Source organism: Molothrus ater, chromosome 7 (genome assembly GCF_012460135.2).
Source record: "Molothrus ater isolate BHLD 08-10-18 breed brown headed cowbird chromosome 7, BPBGC_Mater_1.1, whole genome shotgun sequence".
Classification (NCBI taxonomy): domain Eukaryota; kingdom Metazoa; phylum Chordata; class Aves; order Passeriformes; family Icteridae; genus Molothrus; species Molothrus ater.
In genome coordinates, this window is record NC_050484.2 from 18,492,896 (window position 1) to 18,512,644 (window position 19,749).

At 45.6% G+C, this 19,749-nt stretch overlaps 1 protein-coding gene across 1 annotated transcript; it reads right to left on the bottom strand.

The window, feature by feature from the left end:
* Window positions 1-583: 583 nt before the first annotated feature.
* On the bottom strand, window positions 584-2,888 carry SP5 (Sp5 transcription factor). Its single transcript, XM_036386862.2, has 2 exons — window positions 2,666-2,888; window positions 584-2,114 (listed from the first exon to the last, which is right to left on the bottom strand). The coding sequence occupies exons 1-2, from the start codon at window positions 2,714-2,716 to the stop codon at window positions 1,062-1,064; spliced, it is 1,104 nt and encodes a 367-aa protein (XP_036242755.1). The 5' UTR covers window positions 2,717-2,888; the 3' UTR covers window positions 584-1,061.
* Window positions 2,889-19,749: the final 16,861 nt, after the last annotated feature.

Genomic DNA, 19,749 nt, shown 5'->3' on the forward strand with positions numbered 1-19,749 from the left:
TCAACTGTGCAGTTTTACAGAAAGTCAACATTCGGGAAGCAGGTTTTAGCTCTGCTGTGCCACAGGAGCTCGGGCTGAGAGTGGCTGTCTGGGGCTGGCCCTGTGGCCTGGACCTCTCTGAGAAGGGGCATCACTAACACTGACTGCTGTCCACTTCTGCAGAAATATAAATCCCGGTCTTAGAACCTGACCTGTATGTTCATTCCCAGTACTGGCACCATGCATTTCTCTTTTTTCCCTCGGCTTCATGTGTGGGAAACAAAATATTGAAACTAATTAAAAAAACCTAAACCAAAACCCAACCCACCAACCAAAGCCAACAGACACACCGGTCCGAAGCAGCTCCCGGGATTTTAGAGGTGTTTACCATGAGCAGCTCTCGGGTCACCGTGCGCCGAGCTCCGCTCGGCCGCCGCGATGGAGCCGGGGCCGGAGCGGGCCCGCCGCCTCAGCGGGAAATGGCGGGAAGGCGGCGGCCGCGCGCGGGGCACCCGGGGAAGGATCAAACGAGACCGACGCGGCGGGACCGTCCCTGCTGACCCCGGTGTGAACGTGTTTATTTCACGCTGCGGTCGCGGGTCGCTTTACAGAAACATCTCATGCTAGACCCCGCGCGGGGTCGAAGACGGAGGGGAACACGTGTATTCAAACGTAACTATTAAATAGCCTGTACACAAAACTTCAGTCTGTTACCCTGAAAGCACGAGGGCCGAGCCCCAGCACGGCCACACCGGCGCTGCCACCTCACCCCCAGGTGTCTATAAGCCTCGACCCCCGCGGCCGGCCCGGGCCGGCCCCGCTGGAGCCCCAGCGCCCGGGTCCCCCCCTCAGCCGCGCTCCAGGGCAGGCACGGCCCCGGGGCCCCATGAGCGTCCAGTCCGGGCCTGAGGGTCCGCGGAGGCCGCCCCCAGCCGGGGTACTGCTCGCCGTGTCCGGCGAGAGTCCGAGAGCCGGCCGCCCTCTCCCCGCAGCCCTGCCGCCGGCGGAAAACGCCCCCCGCCCGGGTCGCGCCGCGGCTCGGCTCGGCCCGCGGAGGCAGCAGCCGCCGGCTGTCCCGGCGGTCACAGGTCGCGGCTGTCCTCCCGCTTGACGCCGTCCGCCGCCGCCTTCAGCTTCTTGTTCTGGTGAGTCTTGACGTGCTTGGCCAGGTGGTCGCTGCGCATGAAGCGCTTCCCGCACTCGGGGCAGACGAAGCGCTTCTCGCCCGTGTGAGTCCGCAGGTGCCGCTGCAGCTCGTCGGAGCGGGTGAAGCTCTTCCCGCAGAAGAGCCAGTTGCAGACGAAGGGCCGCTCGCCCGTGTGCCAGCGCAGGTGCGCCTTCAGGTGCGAGGTCTTGCCGTACACCTTGCCGCAGCCGGGGATGTGGCAGATGTGCTGCTTCTTCTTGCCCGGCTCCGCCTCAGGGGCGCTGCCCGCGGCCGACTGGCAGTTGGGGCAGCGGCAGCGGCGGCACCTCCTGGCCGTTGCCGCCAGGGGAGACTTGGTCTGCAGCAGGGCGGCGATCTGCGTCTGGTACTGAGCGAAGTCCGAGTGCCCCAGCACCAGGCTCCGCGGCAGCGCCGCCGCTGCGGGGAAGCGGTGGCCGCAGCCGCCCGGGGCGCTGGCCTGCTGGATGCTCCACCAGGGGATGTCCTCGGGCGGCGGGTTGGGCGACAGTTGCCGGCAGGACTGGGCGGGCGGAAGCAGGTTGGAGTACCCGGGCGGCAGGGCGGCCTGGGCGGCGTAGGGGACGTAGGCGGGCGGGCAGCTGGACGGCAGGGCGGCCATGGAGGAGGGCAGCATCTTGACAGGGGAGAACTCGTAGGGATAGGAGGGGTCCGCCGGGGGGGTGAGGGGCAGTTCGTGAGAACCCCCGAAGGAGGGTTGCAGGTGGTTCTTCTGAGGGGTCAACCCCAAGCTGGGATGCGGCGGCGGCAGCCCTCCCGGGGAGTGCGCTGGCATCTCGCCGCTCCACGGGTGGAAGATCCTAGAGGGGGATCCCAGCGTCGGGTCGTAGGAGACCGGCAGGAAATCCGAGGGCGCTGCGCCCGGCTGCCCGATTCGGCTACAAGTAGCGGCCAGAAGAGCCAGGGGCGAGTGCTTGGCCAAGTCTGGGGAGGCGCTGGGGGTGCGGTCCTGCGCAGGAACGGGAGGGAGGGGAGAAGGGAAGGAGGGAAGAGAGCGCGTTACTCGCCGCCCGCAGACACCGGCCTGCGAGAAACTTCCCGCACCACTGCCCGTGCGCGGCTAGGGCCGGCCCGCCGCCCCCCGCACGGCCGGTAAACTTTCCGAAAACAATGCGCACCCAGAGGGCAGGACGTGCCCGGCCCCCCCGCTCCGCCCAGAGACCGGTCCCGCCTGCGGCCGGCGCTGCCGGCCCCGCCGCCGCTCCTGGGCCGGGGAAGCAGCCGCTGTGGGCAAGGGAGGCAGCCCCCGCGCCCCCCACACCCCTTGCCACGGAGCACTGCCTGGAGTTACTAACGGGCTGCTGGCAGGAGAGGGAAGTTCCAGGCCCTAGAAGCCCGAGCCCGGCCTCCTACTACCGCGGGGTCCCCACCTACCTCTCCGGGTCGCCCGCCGGGAAAAGCCCCGGGAGGGAGGCGGCTGACGCCAGCTGCCCCCGCGCAATGCGGGTCACAACCGTGGGACTCGGCGCAGTTCGAGGAACACCGGGTGCGGGTACTGACCTGGAGGAAAGCCTGAAGGGAATCGTTCCGGAGGACTGCCACCGCGGCCATGGCTACTGCGCCCGGGGCGAAGGGAAGGCGCCGGGGCACTGCCGCGGCATGAGGACGCCAAGGGGAAGACGAGGAGCTGCCCAGTTTCCTTCTCTCTCCCCCTCTCTCTCCCTTTCCTTCTGATCTCTTCGCCTCCGTGCGCGTCCCACCCCCCCGCGCTGCGCGATCTCCGCGGACTGTCTGACTGCGCCAGGATCACCTCCAAGAATTTGATAAGGACTTTGCCGGGCCGCCAACCAGTCAGAGGGAAGATTTATGGCTTTGAAGTTTGCCGCTACCCAATCATCAAAGAATAGCGGCTCTTTCAGAAGCGAAAGCAAATCCTTTGAATCCACAAAGCTCCTATGGTGTGTTTGTTGGTCTGGATAAAAGAACTGATTATTAGGGGGGATGGGAAGGGAGGAGATAAAGGCGGGACAATTAATGAAGTAATCACTATGTGGGAAATGTATATACACAAATAATTGGATTTTCTTGATCAAAGGACCCCTTACCGCCTAGAGACCCTCGCGTTGGATGTGCAAGACACTGGATCTCCCCTCCTTTTTTTTTTTTTTTTTTTTTTGCAATTAAATTTGTGGCAGAGCCCTAAAGTGACAACGCGTCTTTGTTATCGCTCGAGGAATCTGCCTCCGGATTCCTCTGATAGTGTTTAAAGACTGAAGGTAACACAGCACATGGAGTTCACCTGGTCGGGGCTGGTCAATCCCAGCCGTCAAACTTCCCTGGAGTAATTGTCGGTGGTTCCTCCCCGCTCCCTCCCTCCGCCCGCCCTTCCCCCGAGGCTGAGGGGTATGCCCTCGATATGACTCGGCAAATAACCGCGCATTTTCTCCTCTGGTAGCTGGATTTGTTTCACTTCGCTCAGCCGGCATTGCCCCCTTGTTACCGGGAGCCCCCGCCTGGCGCGGGGCCAGGCCAGGCGCCCAGCCGGGCCCGGGGAGGAGCAGCGGGCTGCCACCAGCAGCAAGCGTTCTCTCAGACAGACACACCGACAAACCGGGCAGCCGGGAAACAGAAGGGAAAAGTTTCCTCTTCCCTAGCGGGAGCCGGGTGTAAGGAGCATAATTTCTTTAAATGAAGACCGGAGTCTCTCTTGGCGGGCCTGCCGAGCCGGCCTGTCTTGCGCCGGCGGGGAGTAGAGATCGGGGTGGCTCCTCGGGAGCATGAACGCTGCTATCGGGTCTCTGCCTCCCCTGCTCTCTCACCTCCTGCCCCAAAGACAAAGTCGGCCCCAAGCGCTTTGTTACTTCATGCCGCACCTTTCGGCCTCTGTCTATACATCTCTATACGCATGTGTGTATGAAGGATCTAACCTGCCTTGCGTTCGACCATGTGTGAGGCTATTGACCCTCTAACCAGCACCAGGCACATCTGGGTCACAGCTTGCCGCCACCGTCGGCTGCTGAGCTCAGTGGGCTGCAGATCTGGCGGGCCCCCTCGCATGTGCCGCCCAGCAAGGGGCAGGCGGGGCCCCGCGCCTCTCCGCGGGCCCGCTCAGCTCCGCGCTCCGCCGGGGGCCCTGGAAACGCGCTCCTCTCCTCCCCGCTTCCCCATCTGCTCCGAGGCCATCGCAAACGCCGGCCTGTTTGGCCAGGTACCAAACCAGGACGTTCATCTCCGTCTTGAGGAGGTAGGGGTACTCTTTCGGGCAGATGCCGGCTGGCCCTGGTCCTCTGGAGCTGTTTGCACAGGTAACTCGATCCTCCCCGCAGTCGCTGGGTTCAATTGTATTCGCACCGCCACTGAAGTCTCTTTAAACGCCAGCACACAGAGATCTTTATCTGCCTTTCCTGTGGAAACAATCACTGTGCGCTCAAAGACTTTCAAGAGTTGTAGGGCTTGAATTAGATCGGTTTCTTTGAAGGGATTAAAGTGCCAAGTCCTCTCCCACGGCTCCATATTGAGTCCCGGGGAGAAATAAAAGCTCGACCCCATGTAACACTACGCAGGAGCCATATCAAGCTCTTCCCATGTGCCAGGTGACCGCTTCACCAGGTTGGCAACAGGAAGACATGGGTCCCGCATCCAGCGCTTTTACCACGCACTGATGCATCGAGACAAGGTTCGCCGCTGCTGCAGGACCCCGCGGCCCGGCACCTCCATCCACCAAACACGAACACCTCCCAGTACCGCCGCTGAGCGATCTGCCGGCGGCTGCGCCGCGTCAACACGGGACATGGCGGCTAACGGGGAACCACAGCGAGCCCCGGCCGACAGCGCGGCCGGCAGGACACGCACACAGGCACTACCCCGCGCACCCCCGCCCGCAGCCCTCGGGTGCCCCCCGCTCACTGCCACGCTCCAGCCGCGCCCCTAGAGCCGCATCGGGGCAGGAGCGCACTTGTCGTCCCCTCTAGTCTAAGCTGTAGCTGGGGCAGCCGGAGCCGAGGGGGAGCCCCACGCGGGGAGCCCGACCCGCACCTCGGCTTCCCGGAGGAGCAATAACTCGCTAGACGAGCGGAACGGCGGCGCTCGCGCTTGCGTTGTCCCTAAACCTCCGTATCTCCAAACTTATGTCAAACCCAGAGATATGCGAGATGCCCGATTTAACCACTACCTCGATTTTTGTTAATTCGTTTTACCTAGTAATTGCTAGATGAATACTCAGAACAATGTTTCTAAACGAAATGAGAGGTGATAGGTAGATCAGGAGACACTGAACACCCCGAGGTTCTCTCCATTCTCTAAAGTACGGTATTTCCCCATATATCTCGACGAACCAAAATTATTTGTCAAGTTGCAAAAAAGTTAGTGGAAAACTGGATAAGTTTCTACACTACAAATGCCATAAATCTGCATCCTAGAAAGTACATTACCTAAAAATCGAGAATAAATTCTCATTTCTGGAAGAAACCAATGGGCTGAAAAATGAAACGCTGCAGTCATAATTTTCTGTACAAATAATTAGTGTTCAAACTCGGAGCATTTCAGTCTCCTGAAATGTATTCTTAATGAAGTGATGTTCAGAGCTGTCATTAAAAATGCAGGGCTGGAAGATCAAAGTACAATATTTATTTTAGAAATTTGTTTCAGTTATCAGGAGATACAGGTATCAAGGCCAAGTGTCAATTCAGTTACACAAAGCACGATTTCCATGAGAAATGGGCTGCCGCTACGTCCTAGTGTAAAGCAAAGGGACACCAGAGCTGAGTTGCAGCGCGGGAGGAGGCGCGGGGCCGGGGCGCTGGGGGCTGCTCCCGGCGCCGCAGCCGGGCCAGGGGCAGCTCGGAGAGCGGCGCTGAACAGCACAGCCCTGCTGGAGCTTTGGCCCGCAGCCCAAGGGGCCGGTCCCCAGCGGCGGGCCTGTAGGGGCCGGAGCAGCTCTTGGGCCCACCGGGGAGGCAGGGCAGCGCCGTGGGCAGCCCGGCGGCCCCGAGGCAGAGCCGGAGCCTGAATTGCTCCAGTCACGGGGCTGAGGCGCAGGGAGCTCCCAGAGCCCCGCTGCCTCCATGGGACCCTGCCTGCTACGGCGGGCGGCGAGACCCCTACCGCCCCCGGGGTCAGAGGGGCTCAGGCTGCACTGGGCTGCATGGATACTGTCGATGATCCAGGTATCCCAGAGTGGCTGTACCACCATGCAGGGTTCTGTGGACCTTGGTTTGAATGCAGGCAGCATACCTGGAATAACAGCTGCTTGCATGCCAGTGGTGCCCTCCATGGTTTCTGCTGTGCCTCTGACTTCAGGGCCCCAAGTACCTCACCCTGGAGCCTACCCCACAACCTGTCCCAGTGATGGCTCATGCTGCCACAGCCAGGTCCTCTCATGACATTCACTTTTCCAAAGTCATTTGCAGTCATCTGCCTTGACCCCCCCCATGATCAAACTTTGATCGGCTCTGGCTGCCTGCCTGTCCACAGCCTGGGGTTCCTGCATTGCTTTCCACTAAACGCTGTTCTTTAGCAATTGTGACAAAGAATCAGAGACAGGATCATTTTAAAGTGAACAGCTGCATTAACTTTGAGCCAAACCTCCTAGTCAAGTTGTCCATAAGAGTGGCAAAATTTAAACCTGAAAAAGCTTTAATAAGCTTGCTCCAGAAGGCCGTGTCTTCACACCATCCCTCATTTCTGGTTTAAAGATGTACTAACAGAATCCACCCATCCACAACAGCAAGAAGTTTCACCAGAAGGTAAATTACCCTAGGTATGTAGCTTCAGGCACGTGTGGATACACCGCCAATAGTTCTGAGTTATATGCCATTAATACTATTTTTATTTACTTCAGCATATTCACATTTTTACAGTAGACAACATGACTGCATAAGATGATTACCAGTTCACACAGTGTAATTTGAACATCAGTAGATGAAAATTAAAAACATTAAAAACTGCTATGGTATCTCCTGCTTTTTTTCCTGTGCTTTAGGGAAAACCACAAAATTCTAGACAAGATTGGCACATGTTAAGGCATATTTAGGATTTAAAGGCTTGCCTCAACATTTCCCAGTGTAGGTATAGATTTGACAAAGATTAATAGAGGATTTCCCAAACTTCTGAAAGCTGAGTTGCCCTTTATGAGAAGTAGAACAAGCTTCATGCCTCACAAAATTTAATGCCTCACAAAATTGTTGTTGAAGTTTTAAATATCTTAATGTATTCATCTTCTGCTCTATCTTTGGCTGGCCCTTTGTGACTCTTCCTCCTGTCTTGGGGAACACTGGTGAACATTTTTGGATATACTTACTTCCCTGGCTTCCATATTTTAAAAAAAGAATCAGACTCTTAATCATAACAATATTGAAAGTGTTATTCTTGGCTCTACTTGGAATGCCTGGGACACTTTTAGTTCAAGATGATAATTTCAGTATTTCTGGAAATGCTCTCTGCCTCTGGCATACATGGCTGCATTTTTGTCACAGCTCTAACAGCTAGAAATGGACTCCTACAAAACAGAAAGCAACCCAAGACTCTGGTGAGCAGCTGAAAAGGATCTGCTGTGTGCATCCTGCTTGTTCTCTCCTTTGGGGAAACACTAGGTAAAAAAAGCCTCTGTATTTTTGATGGAATGCATTTGTTTGGGGAAGACTGGATGGGAACTTTTAATTTTATGACTACAGATACATATAGCTAATTTTTTTACATTGCAGTTAGTATAGAATGAAAAGGTAATTAAATTTTTATTTACTTCCTCTTAACTACAGAGAGTGCATTATCTAAAAATTTGTCTCATGATAATTAGTTTTAGTTACTTAGTATACTTATTGAAAAATTAAACAGCTGTCTGTGTCTACACTGTGTTAGAACTGGAAACAGCACAAAGTTTATCCAGAAAGATCCTTGTTTAACTTACACACAAATACTGGACGATCACGTGGCTGCCACATTGCTGTTGATTTGGCTGAGTGGATCAATCCAACACTGTAAAAATACACCTGTTATTTAACAAACTCATGCTGTAATTTTAGAACCTTTTGGTAGAGAAAACACTAAGTATTTTCTAATGGAAGTATTTTTCAATATTTCAAGAAGCACTTTTGAAATAACCCACTCTTCAAGGACTACTGAACAAGAATATATAAAAATGTCCATAATCTTTGTTATAAAAGGCAAGTGCTCTACATAAACTCTTCAACAACTTCACTTTAGCTGGGGGGAAAAGCCCAGAGATAGGAAGAAAAAGCCTAATAGTTGCATTGTGAGGATCAAAACAGGGACACAGGTATGGTACATGACTGGCATTAAAGGTGTCTCAGGAAAGAGATATTGTCTTCACCCTATGGGAGAGAATCTGAAGACCCTCTCTGTATAATGCTTTCAAGGTAGGTTTTTCCAGTTATGCGTACATATTAGTGAAAGGCAGCCTATAAACTATGACATAGGTGAGTGCCCCCAACAGGGGGAGAGTTTTCGAACAGCACCTAGAAAAACTAGATTTCTAAATTGAGGTGTTTGGTTTTTTTTAAATGCCAGTCTTCTTGACTGCCACCAGAGGTTCAGGATCCCATGAAAGATTGGGGAAAATTAAATTACAATTCTGAAATGACTTATCTCTCCCTAGCTGAACAGTGCTCTCATAGACTGGCAGAAAAGTCTTTTCAGGAAAGCAGTGTACAGTATGTTTCTGCGTCATTTCATAAATTGACACCTTAAGTGGTGCAGAATAATACATAAATAGTTAAATGCATAAATTACATTAACTACCCAAATATAAATTTCCCTCCTCCAATTCTGAAAATTAAAATACAATCAATAAAATTATTTCAAATGTATTTCAAATACACAATATTTTTACTATGCTTTCCATCTTCATAGAGCTATAAAAAGGTGAAGTCATTCTAACCATACTCTTACATGCTAGAGTCAGCTTCCTTCCCCTTCTTTACAAGGGGAATGACCCTTGCCATACACACAACTGCTCCAGGCTTGAAAAGAGGAGCTCCTTGCCTCAGTTCTGCACATAGATTATGAGGCTGCTCCTCACCAAACACTTGAACAACTTACCCCAGCTCAGCCAAAACCTCAGGAGTATTGGCTGAGGCATGCACCTTCTGCTGGCTGGCTGGCCATGCCAATGAAAGCAAACAACCCTAATCTGGGAATAAATCACCTTTCACTTCAGTCTTCAATCAGCTCCTATTGCTCAGGGCCAAACAGCTTGACCAGCTGTTTGAGAACCCAGACAAGATGAGGAGAAAGGATATTCTCCTCAGAGATGAGTATATCAGCACGGCCATGACTCATGAACTAGTCTAATGAACAGTATAATTTTTCTCACACTTCTGGAACCTCTGAGACAGAGGGAGAAAAAAGATAAGATCTGCAAATTGTTACATTTTTGGGCTTTTCTCCCTCAGTAAATCTCACACTCCTATTTTCCTACTACATGAAGAAAACTCACATAATCTACTGGCATTGAGCTGACATTACATATGAAAGAAAGAAGAGTACATGGCAAAACACAGATACTGCAACAAAGTGGAAATTTATTAGTCTAAATTACCTCGTTCTTATGCCTGGAAATAGGAATGAGACTACGATGCTGCAGTGCTGGCACTCCAATGCCCAAATGATATAGAAATCTGCAACTGAAAACCACTGACTGCATCTTAGGAGGTCACACTAAACCACAAAGAACTATTTTCCAAATTTTTTGTCTTAAAAAGAAGCTTGGAGAAAAATCCAAATGCCAAGTCATGCAATTTAATCTGTAATCAGACTAACTTTATAAAATGCTGCCATTCTTATCAATGCACAATGGGGCTGAAAAATAATATTCTGTCAAGATTCTTACAGAAGGCACTGGAGTAGATGCCCAGAAAAACTGAATTGGGCTCATGATTTACTACTTTTTTTCTACTTCCATTGCTACACATGCTAAGTGTACTTGGCACACAGAGTGATTCAAAAAGAAGCTGCTCTGTAGTGCCAGTGCTTCTCTTTAATGAGATACAGTTATCAGTTGATTTATGAATTTCTGCTGCCTGTTCTCATTAAGGATAAGGTAATTTGCATTCTAGAAGTAAGACTGCTTACAAGAGAACACAGTAATCAAAATCCCTCTAAATAAAGTTTTAGAAATGTACACAGTGAGGCTAGAGGTAGTTCTAGGAATGTACATAACTTTATCCATTAAAGTCTATTGCAAAGACTCAAGAGAAGGTGTCACATCTCCAGTTTTATCTAGTTTTCCAAATTAGTATAGCATTCATCTCAGGAATTCAATATGGGAAGAGACAAAATGAACTTTCTGCTTGAGCCTTCTGATACCCTGGTGACCTCCTCCTCCTGGGAGATCCTATGCTGTTAATTTAGATACCATATGCCTCACTGGTCATCAATTCAACTGCTGCTCTCTATGTTACAGCCTTCACAGGATCTTGATCACACTGCCTATAAAACGAATCATTTCCTCTACCTACTGTTGCTCTACCAGTCAGACAAGCTCCAGCTGATCAGTATTTTCTTATAAATACTTAGAAATAGCACAGTCTAGTCTGCTTTGTTCTTTCTTTTGGTATATGCTTCTCCACTATAATTTAGACACTATTTGCAGTGCTCCAAAGTAAAGCATCAACGACTGGAAGACAGCAGAGGAGGAATGTATGAAAAACAGAGCTGCACAGACTCTGAACTTACACTGGTCAGATGTCTGAATGTAGCCCAGCATTTTGGCAGGGGTCAGAAGCAAAAGCCTAACCATCTAGGTGAAGAGAAAAGGTAACCTCCAAGCAGACAGCACATCAGTGCTGAGACTGACTACGGAAGCTAAGAATGAGCATGGAATTACACATGTTAATACTGGTGACACTGATTATGAGAATACCAAGATGAATGGAGCAGCTCAGCCTGAGCAATTGATTGAAGCTGTTTTCATCTCTGTGGGGTGTTCTTCAACATTTCGCTCTATGCAGCCATATACAGCCACCTCTGACATTCAACTCATACATACATCCAACCTAGATAAGGGGTGGAAACTTTGTCTCCCCTTCCCTGCTCTCTCCTGCCACCAGCCAGAAAAGCAACTACACAGTTTCCCTTTCTTCTTTTTGTAAGCTGTCAACTTGCCAAGCTTACCAGTGACAGGGTATGTAAGGATATACCAGCCAGGTGTGAGAGGAGTATTCAGGATATTTTTCTGAGTAACAGGAGGGCAGCTGCCGAGCTGGGTAGGCACATACGAAATAGGATCAATAAGCAAAATCTTGTGACAGTCCTGAGTAAGAACGAGGTCAAACTTCAGTGAACGTACTGGGAGGAGCTTTAGTCACTTTGAGCACATCATCTTTAAAGCATCTATCTCACAACCGCTCTATAAAGATGTACTATGTTATTATAGCTTTTTTATCAAAGGCAACACAGGGGATCACATACCTTGTTCCATGTCATATATTAACCCTACTGAAGTGCAGGAAGTTGGACTGATGAGCAGAGGCACACAGCTTGGGACCAAATAATACCATGTTGCAACTTATTTCCCTTGCAAAATCCAAACTCTTCTATAGCACTCCCATCCCCCTGATTTCACATCAGTCTCTTCTGACACTTGCACACTCTCTTAGCAACTTTTGAATTATGAGCAGTTGTTAATCTTTCAGACAGAGTAAAACCCACATAAACTTGGACATGCAGAGAGGCAACAGTGAGACTGTGGAGGCAATGAAGAGACAAACATGCAGCCTCTGCAAATAAAGCTGCATGAACCAACACACCCACAACACCTATATTTCTACTCTTCCTGGTGGACAGCGACGAGAGCATATGATAGGTAAAAACCAGAGCCCAGCACCTTTGGCTTACAAAATACACATTAGGTGGGCTGTACTTAACAACCAGACATGCTTCTATAACTCTTAATACTGAACATACTGAGCAGAAATAACTAGGTATTTGCTTACTTTAACAGCCCATCCTTTCTCTGCTTTAGCAAACTCCTCACTACAGGAGTCTATCCAAGGCACTAGTTCCACTTGCCAATCATGAAAACAACCACTCTCAGTGGTGATGACCTCCCTTGAGGACAGATCTGCAAGCTTTGCTCCTGAAACAGCTTTGGGAATCAAGTAACACTATCATCTGTATTTCATTGATCTCACACGTGGGAGCAATTAGAAGAGCTACTTTTTCTCCACCTCAAGTAGACCCTTTTTCTATGCCAGTTTTCTCTCGCCCCCTGTAAGTGTTCCACCAACTTTTTCCAGTGAATCCTTGTACTACTGTATATGGTCAAACATAGTGAATCTGATCCTCTGCAAACACATGAGGCACAAACTCACAACTATATTGCTCGATCAGCTAAGTTTTGGGACACGGCTTTTTGCCCTTACCATCAACTCATGTTTGGCTGGTTCCCTCTAACAGTCTTACAGGCATTAGTTATGAGGGAAGCAGCATGTTCACATAATGGAAGTCTGGAGAGTACAAAAGGGAAATAAAAGTTTAGGCTATTTTTTGCTCTTGACCATTCAGAAGAATTTAGAGGATGTGGACAATTATTTATGTCTATCCCTTGTTCAGCACCCTTCCTTGATGTCCTAAATTCAATCCAGATTTTGTTGTTGTCCTTTACCAATATATGCTGATATACAAAGAGCTAAATGAAGATCATAGGATATTGAGAAGTTTGTATTCCTGCCTGTCAAGAGTGTATGTGAGCTACTGGTAAACACAAATTTCCAGCTACTGATTAATTATTTTGTCAAAACCAAAACCAGTGTGATCTTAATACAAGTACCCAGGTTTAGTCTGTTTGAGCAGACAGATTATATATTTAATTGTAATGGGCTGTAAATATCTGAGATCTTTATAAATGGAGAAACTAATAGTATCTATATTTAGATGTTTGAGAGAAGCAAGGGTTTTTACAAGACCAATCTGCAAAAATTGAAGTGATGTATTTTGATTGTTGAGTATTTTTCTGATCTCTTGCTCTGTTTAATTTGAAGGTGAAAAATATATGCTAGGAATATCCATCTTTGTGCAGTTTGTCTAAAGAAGCCAATCATTTTTTGCAATGTAATGAACCTCAGTAAAAGGAGAAAAGTAAGTTATTTTTACACTACATCATTCTCATGATGAAGAAAAGAGAGAAAACAATCTCCTCAGATGAAAGATTACCACTATTTTTGCTTCAAAATGCTTAAAAAATGATGGAGAAATCAAAGAAAAGATATTTCCATCACACCATCTAGTAGCATATTTATAGAGAGACACCTGGAGAAATATTTGCTGATAATATATACTATACATCACTTATGATTTTTATCACCTGCTTCGTAGTCTGTCTTTCTGAAGTTAAAACCACTAAATTTCTAGCATACTGAACAATTACTATTTTTGAAAATTAATAATTCCAGATTTTTTATTGTGCTGACATTTTCTGTAAACTTATGACAGAAAATACTTTTTCCAAAGCTTACAGTAAGATAGAAGATAATGATTATAAAATAATCCTTTAAAAACTTGATACTGATGAAGTACTGCAGGTCTAGAGGAGAAAAAATGTTTTACTTTGAACCATCAAAAATTGAAGATTTTTTTCCCTGATCTTTGAAAGAGGAACCAGATCTCAAGATACAGATTGCAGTGTTACAGCAATTTCCCATTGTAGAAAAGGGAGGAATTTTATATCGGGAACATTTTATTTGCCTTTACTTTTGTAATTTGAATTACTAGTCCATTTGTAATTTTGTTCTAAACTATACCACTTGGCTTCTCAAGAAGCTTCTAAAGCATCTTAAAGTGGTTTTCTCCTACAGGTATTACATACATTTTAAGACACTCTGCAAGATGATTTACTGCCTTATTATAGTATACGATGAGAAAAATATTCAAAAATTTACTAAAGGTTGCGTCTACCATGAAGCCTCATGGTTCACGTATTTTTTCTTCTTGTCCCATGTAGCTTCCTCTCTTTTCTTCTAAGTCTCTCTCATAGAAGTTTTCTACTGCATTGTCCCCAAGGCCATTAATTCCCTTATGAAAGACCATTAATATCTCTCTCTTCATGCCCATCCTTTGAAAGTTCTCCCCCAAGTGTCACCCAGAAATTGGATACAACAGAGATTAACACTGTGGGAAGCCACAGGGTGAAACAAGCAAGCTCTGCCCCCTCAGAAATAACAAATCATGTGCTCTCCATTGGTTCCATGCAGCAGTTGGAAGAAGCAGTGAAGCTGGCACCTTACCACTGCACTGTGGCACAGACAGTGAAGAATCCCCCTCTAATGCTTTTAACACAAAGGAAGACAGAGAGAAAACCATGACCATGTTTCCTGCATGCTGTAATTGAGCAGAAATGGCAAGAGAAATTTCAGTAGGATATACTGAAATTTCCCAAGAAAGTATCTTATAGTCCTCAGAGTATTGTCCATAGCTCAAAAAATACCTTAAAAGAAAGAAAAGTAGCCTTTAATGCAGTTGAATCAATACCTGTCATAAACACTGTATTTCCTCTGAAAGTTTGTATCACTTCTAGCCTGTCAGCAACATTTTCAAGTACTACCAGTATGCACTTGTCTTATAATCAAAGGAAGGAAATATTTATATTCTCAGAACTTCCATGTACAAATTAAAAAAATAATTTAAAAAAGTAAGCTATAAATGGAACACTGACTGGAATTTCTTTCTGAAAGCACTATATTGAGTTACTAATCAGTTTCTAATAGAGAAAACTCTTTCTTACTGCTCATACCTAGTGGTTTAATAACACTTATGCTCACCTTCTTCAATTGTACTGTTGCACAGGGAGTCCAGAATGTTGTCTTTTTTGCCTCTATTTTCTCCATAATTTGCAGATATACTCTAAAAACCACTGGGAATTTCCAGCTTAAGTGTAAAACTCATGCACATCTAGGTTCAACAAAGGTAGCCATCTCTAACAATCTCAGCAAACACAACACAGCTGACAGCTGAATGTTACCAGTGGGGCCTCAGAAACAGGGCTTAACAATTTTGTTTAAGATCACAAGTTCTCCACCAACACTTGAGCCACAGAAGAATGCTCATTAGCTGTTATAAAAGTGAAATTGGTAGGGCTTTGTGTTTCAGGGGAGGGCCTGAAAGGTACATACAAGCAGATGCACCAACACATTGGAGAGTACTATAAATTCTTAAATTCAAACAATTTGCACTCTTTTCTTTCTCTTGATAATACAAAATCATATGTTTCAGTTAAATACATTTTTTTGCTCTATGTTTAATCAGGTTCATATTTCTTTCTGTTTAGTTCCCACTAGTTTCTATTACATAGCATTCAGTATGACTTTTTTATTGTGAAAAAACCCACATTTTGTAGCTGGAGCTGTTTTGTCCCACTCTTGTTTTCTTTAATCTTTTGTTTGATGCATGGAAAGATGCTAACGTTTTTTGTACTATCTTAACTGTAGTGATCCGGGAGCAAAGCAAATGAGATTTAGTAGATATGTTTCTGTTGTCATTATTAAACCTCATATGCTTTGCTATGTAGGCAACATGTTTTATTTCTCTTAACCTGAAAGAGGTTTCTGTCTTATTGTTGCAATTTATTAAGGGCAAACAATCTAGGGCTTATAATAGGCCTGTAGGCAGAACAAAGCCCTTGTCAAATGGAAGGGTTGGCTGCTCAGCTGGGTAGCATGTAAATGTGCAAAAAGAACTGTTTTGTTCAAAGACACTAGACATGCTTTTTAAATAAAACATCTCATAAAATTGAGAGTTGCCATTTAAGTGTTGTGTTGGAAATGTTAATTTAAAAAAAATAATTTCATTGAAGAAATACAGTTGCACTGAATTTTTTTTTGTAAACTCTCAAATAAAATCCCACATATCACTAAGGCTTTTATTAGAGGCTCAACATAGTATGTTCCTCAAACAGCAGTTTATTGTCATTTTATAACACTGCGTTATGCAAGTTCAGAGACTACTGTACTCACCTAGGCAGACAGTGTAAACCTAATCTTATCCAAAAGGTATTTTTCATTTTTAATATGGGAAATCACCCTGCCTGTTTCTTTAACATAGTATCATGTCTCAAAAAGTAAGGCAGTTTCTCATTCTACAGTTCATTTAAAATTTCTCATTATATGCCTCTTTGCAAGAGCTGAAATTAAAATGACAGATAAAGATTACAACATAATAGGCATTTTTTAATGCACTGGTCCACTTGGGCACAAGCAGTTCTTTTTTTCTCTTCTGTTGAAATGTATAATCAGGACAATATCATCAATTAGATTTTTCACTTTAACTTTCCATAATGTTTCCAGACTTCTCTATTTGGCAAAGACAATTGGGACAGATTTCTTTATTTTTTCCTCTGGCCTAAAACTCAAAACCCCCCACTTTCCAAACTGTTACCACCGAAGAGTTTATTAAATGGCTGAAAAAGACAGCTGGTCCCACCATCTGTTAAAAATTTTCAGGGGCCAAATGAAACAGGTTACACCTTTAGCCATGCCAAGTCTTCCAATACCCCCTCCCTCTCACAGCCTGTGGAGGGCTAATCTGAATTTCACGCTCTGATTTTGCTATTGCTAATGTCTGAGCTTCTTATGTGTGCTTCTTGTAGTTGCTTATATTAGTTCTCTAGCAGTATCAAAAGCTCCCTCTCCTTTCAACCTAGCTCATTTGCAATCAACGGAATCCTGGCTCTAGTCTCCTTTACAATAAGATACTGTACCTTGAAGGAAACCCACAGAGAACCTAATATGTTACTTTTTTGGAGCAACAGAGAAAATCAGGAGTACATTTCTGTTGTTTTGCAGCCACTTTTCTATAAATGCTAATGGAAGTAATTCAGATGTGCCAACAAAGACAGAATCTGCAACACACTGCAGGTGTGAGGGGGCTGAAACAAAAGGGATGCTAACCCTAATGGTATTTCTTGTCATTAACAATTCTTTGATGTTCATACTCGAGGCTCTCTTTTATCTTGCAGTTTTTCAGCCATCTTTGTTAACATGCAGTGCAACTAAACCTTTTTTTCCTTAACCTTTAAAGACATCTGCAAAATGTTTATGCTAAGTTAGTTTCCACAGCATCTATCTGTAACACACATTGAAGTAAAATGAGATAAAGCTTGCAAGGTTATTACTAAAACATCAGTAAGTTCCTATCATTAAGTGAAAGGAACAGATCAATAAAAAGAAGCTCTTAATGTTACTTTAATAAGGATGAGTTTCTTGTAAAAGGACTGGGGATTAACTTCAGTGTAATAGAAGCAGTGTTTATAATATAGCAGCTATGTTGATAAGAACCGGTTTGTTTTACTTGTACTCATTAAAAAGAATTAACAATAACTCTAAGTTCCCATATTAAAAAAGCATGTCACAATATAATATATTTAAAGACATTCTGGTTTTCCAGAAGGGATTTCTCTACCACTAAGTGGGCAGTGGCATTCAGTCAAGGAGCTGTAGGTGGAGATTCTCCACATCCATCTGTCTTTCCATGACTTACAGATGGAAAAACACCGTTGTCTTTTAAAATGTTCAACTCAGTAGGATGACAGTAAAATGAAATGAACAATCAAAGCACACAAGATGCCAATCTGAGCTACTGCACAGCACTACTAGCAAACCCAGCGTTTTACTCTCATCCCATCGGTCATGTCCTGTTAGATCACATCCTATTTTATCACGGTCTGTTGCATTATTGTTGTAGCATGCGGGAATGTTAAATGAGCAACCTAATCAATCAATACCAATTTCCAATTGGAACTCAGCTGTAAATCTGTACTGAGATTGCAAAACAAGCTACCAAAACTTACAGTTTTATGAAGCTTCACATTTTGTTTTTCTTTCAAAACTTAATTTCTAACAGGTCAATTTAATCAAATAAATCAAGTCTGTGTCTGCCTTAAGTACAGCACTTACCTTTGGATTTGGATGTAAACTTCCATCAAACTAATCCTACAGAACAAGGACTGAATGTTCATTCCTGGGGTAGTAGAAATTACAAAACTAAAGTTTCTGTTTCAAAGACTTTGCAATCTCAGTAAGAGCCATTTTGTCACAGAAGTCTTTACATAATCTCTCCAGTTGTGCAACTGTGTTGATTTATTACTTATAACAGGGAGCAGCAGCAAAACCAAAAATCAGTAAATAAACCATGTCACACAGTTTTGTGGAAGTACCTCCTGCCCAATCCCTTCCTTTGCTAGGGACCCCAATGCAGCCTCTCCATACCCCCTTCTGAGCTGTACTGCAATGCTGTACTCCAGAACCCAGCTTTCTGAGGGTCACTTCCACCAGAACCTCAAGATTCTGCTACCCCTGTCCTGGCCTCAACCATCTCCACCAGTGCATTAGACAGTATGGGACCCCCAGTTCTACTATTCCAGTTTTAGATAGGTCTTTGTCAGAGACTTGCCATGATCAGTAGCACAACAATTTTTGGAAACACTTGCGACGGGCCGGCCTGCCTCCCAGCACTGAACTCCACCAGCCCAATGGATGACATCCAGTCTTTATTGTGGTGATATTGCTTCACTTAGAGGTTGAGATGAGATTTTCACTGGTACTGGCTTAGAAATTGAGGCTTGGATCTTTTGCAGAAAAAAGCACACACGTTGATCTACCTACTTGCCATCTCCATTTGCCAACTATATTATAAAATCCTAGTTAAGTTACTGAAAAATAATATCTCTCTGCAATTTAAGTAAAAAATAAGCCTGCCAAACAAAAGCGAGGAAATTACCTATTACTGGCCTGATCAATAATATGTAATCTAGTTTTTGGAAACATTAGTCCAAGATTTGCTTTTCACTTATCTGCTTCTATGTCCTTTAGCATCACAGCATAAGTACTACAATAAACAGTTCCATGATTACAAAATGTATATATTTACTGTTCTGGCTGACCTTGGATTTATAGACATAATAAAATAATATCCAGTAACTCTTGACAAATCTATTAAGATGAGTTAGGCACCAGCCTGTGTATTTAAAGACACAGGCCCTATTATTATGAATTGTCAACGTTCTCCTTTATCTGTTCCAGTGCCCATCACAAATGAGACACAAAGCCTCTCACTGAGTTCTGTAATCTTTAGCTCTGACCCAGAGGGCTGTTCCCCAGCCTTTGGTTTTCAAAGCATCCTGTGCTACTTTTGTCAGTTTGGGAGAACTGCTTTGTTGTCAAGCAGAAACAGTTTCTGTTAAGAATGCACTCTGCTACAACTCCTCCTAGGGTGAGTACTGTTAAAGACAAGGTGTGTTATCAAAACGTATTTTTAATGTTAACAACAAAACTGACATTACTTCTCACATTTTGTTGTCAGAGTTAAAAGCAGGATGGGTAAGTTTAGTATGTGCCACGTCTCATGCATATATCGGTACTTAAACCATTTACCCACTTCTCATAGGAGGATCCTTTTGTGCCATATGGCTTGATTTTCAATTGTATGCACTATATTTATCTGGTTAACCTGAAGACATTTAAAAATGCCAGAGTTTGGCTGTCTCTCCAAATTCTCTTTCTGTTTTGAGGCAATGAAAAAAGGAATGAGAAGTAAGAGTATGGTAGACTTGAGTTATTATCTCATTGCTAGCTATTTTACAACAAAAAAGCAATATTCCTATAGAATTGCAAATCTTAGAACAGAAGGGTATAAACATT

Excerpts from the sequence above, each read along its gene's own strand:
- SP5 (XM_036386862.2), bottom strand. The coding sequence starts at position 2,716 with ATGGCCGCGGTGGCAGTCCTCCGGAACGATTCCCTTCAGGCTTTCCTC. Across the intron at positions 2,115-2,665 it reads CCCTTCAGGCTTTCCTCCAG|GACCGCACCCCCAGCGCCTC; the intron begins GTCAGTACCCGC and ends GTTCCTGCGCAG.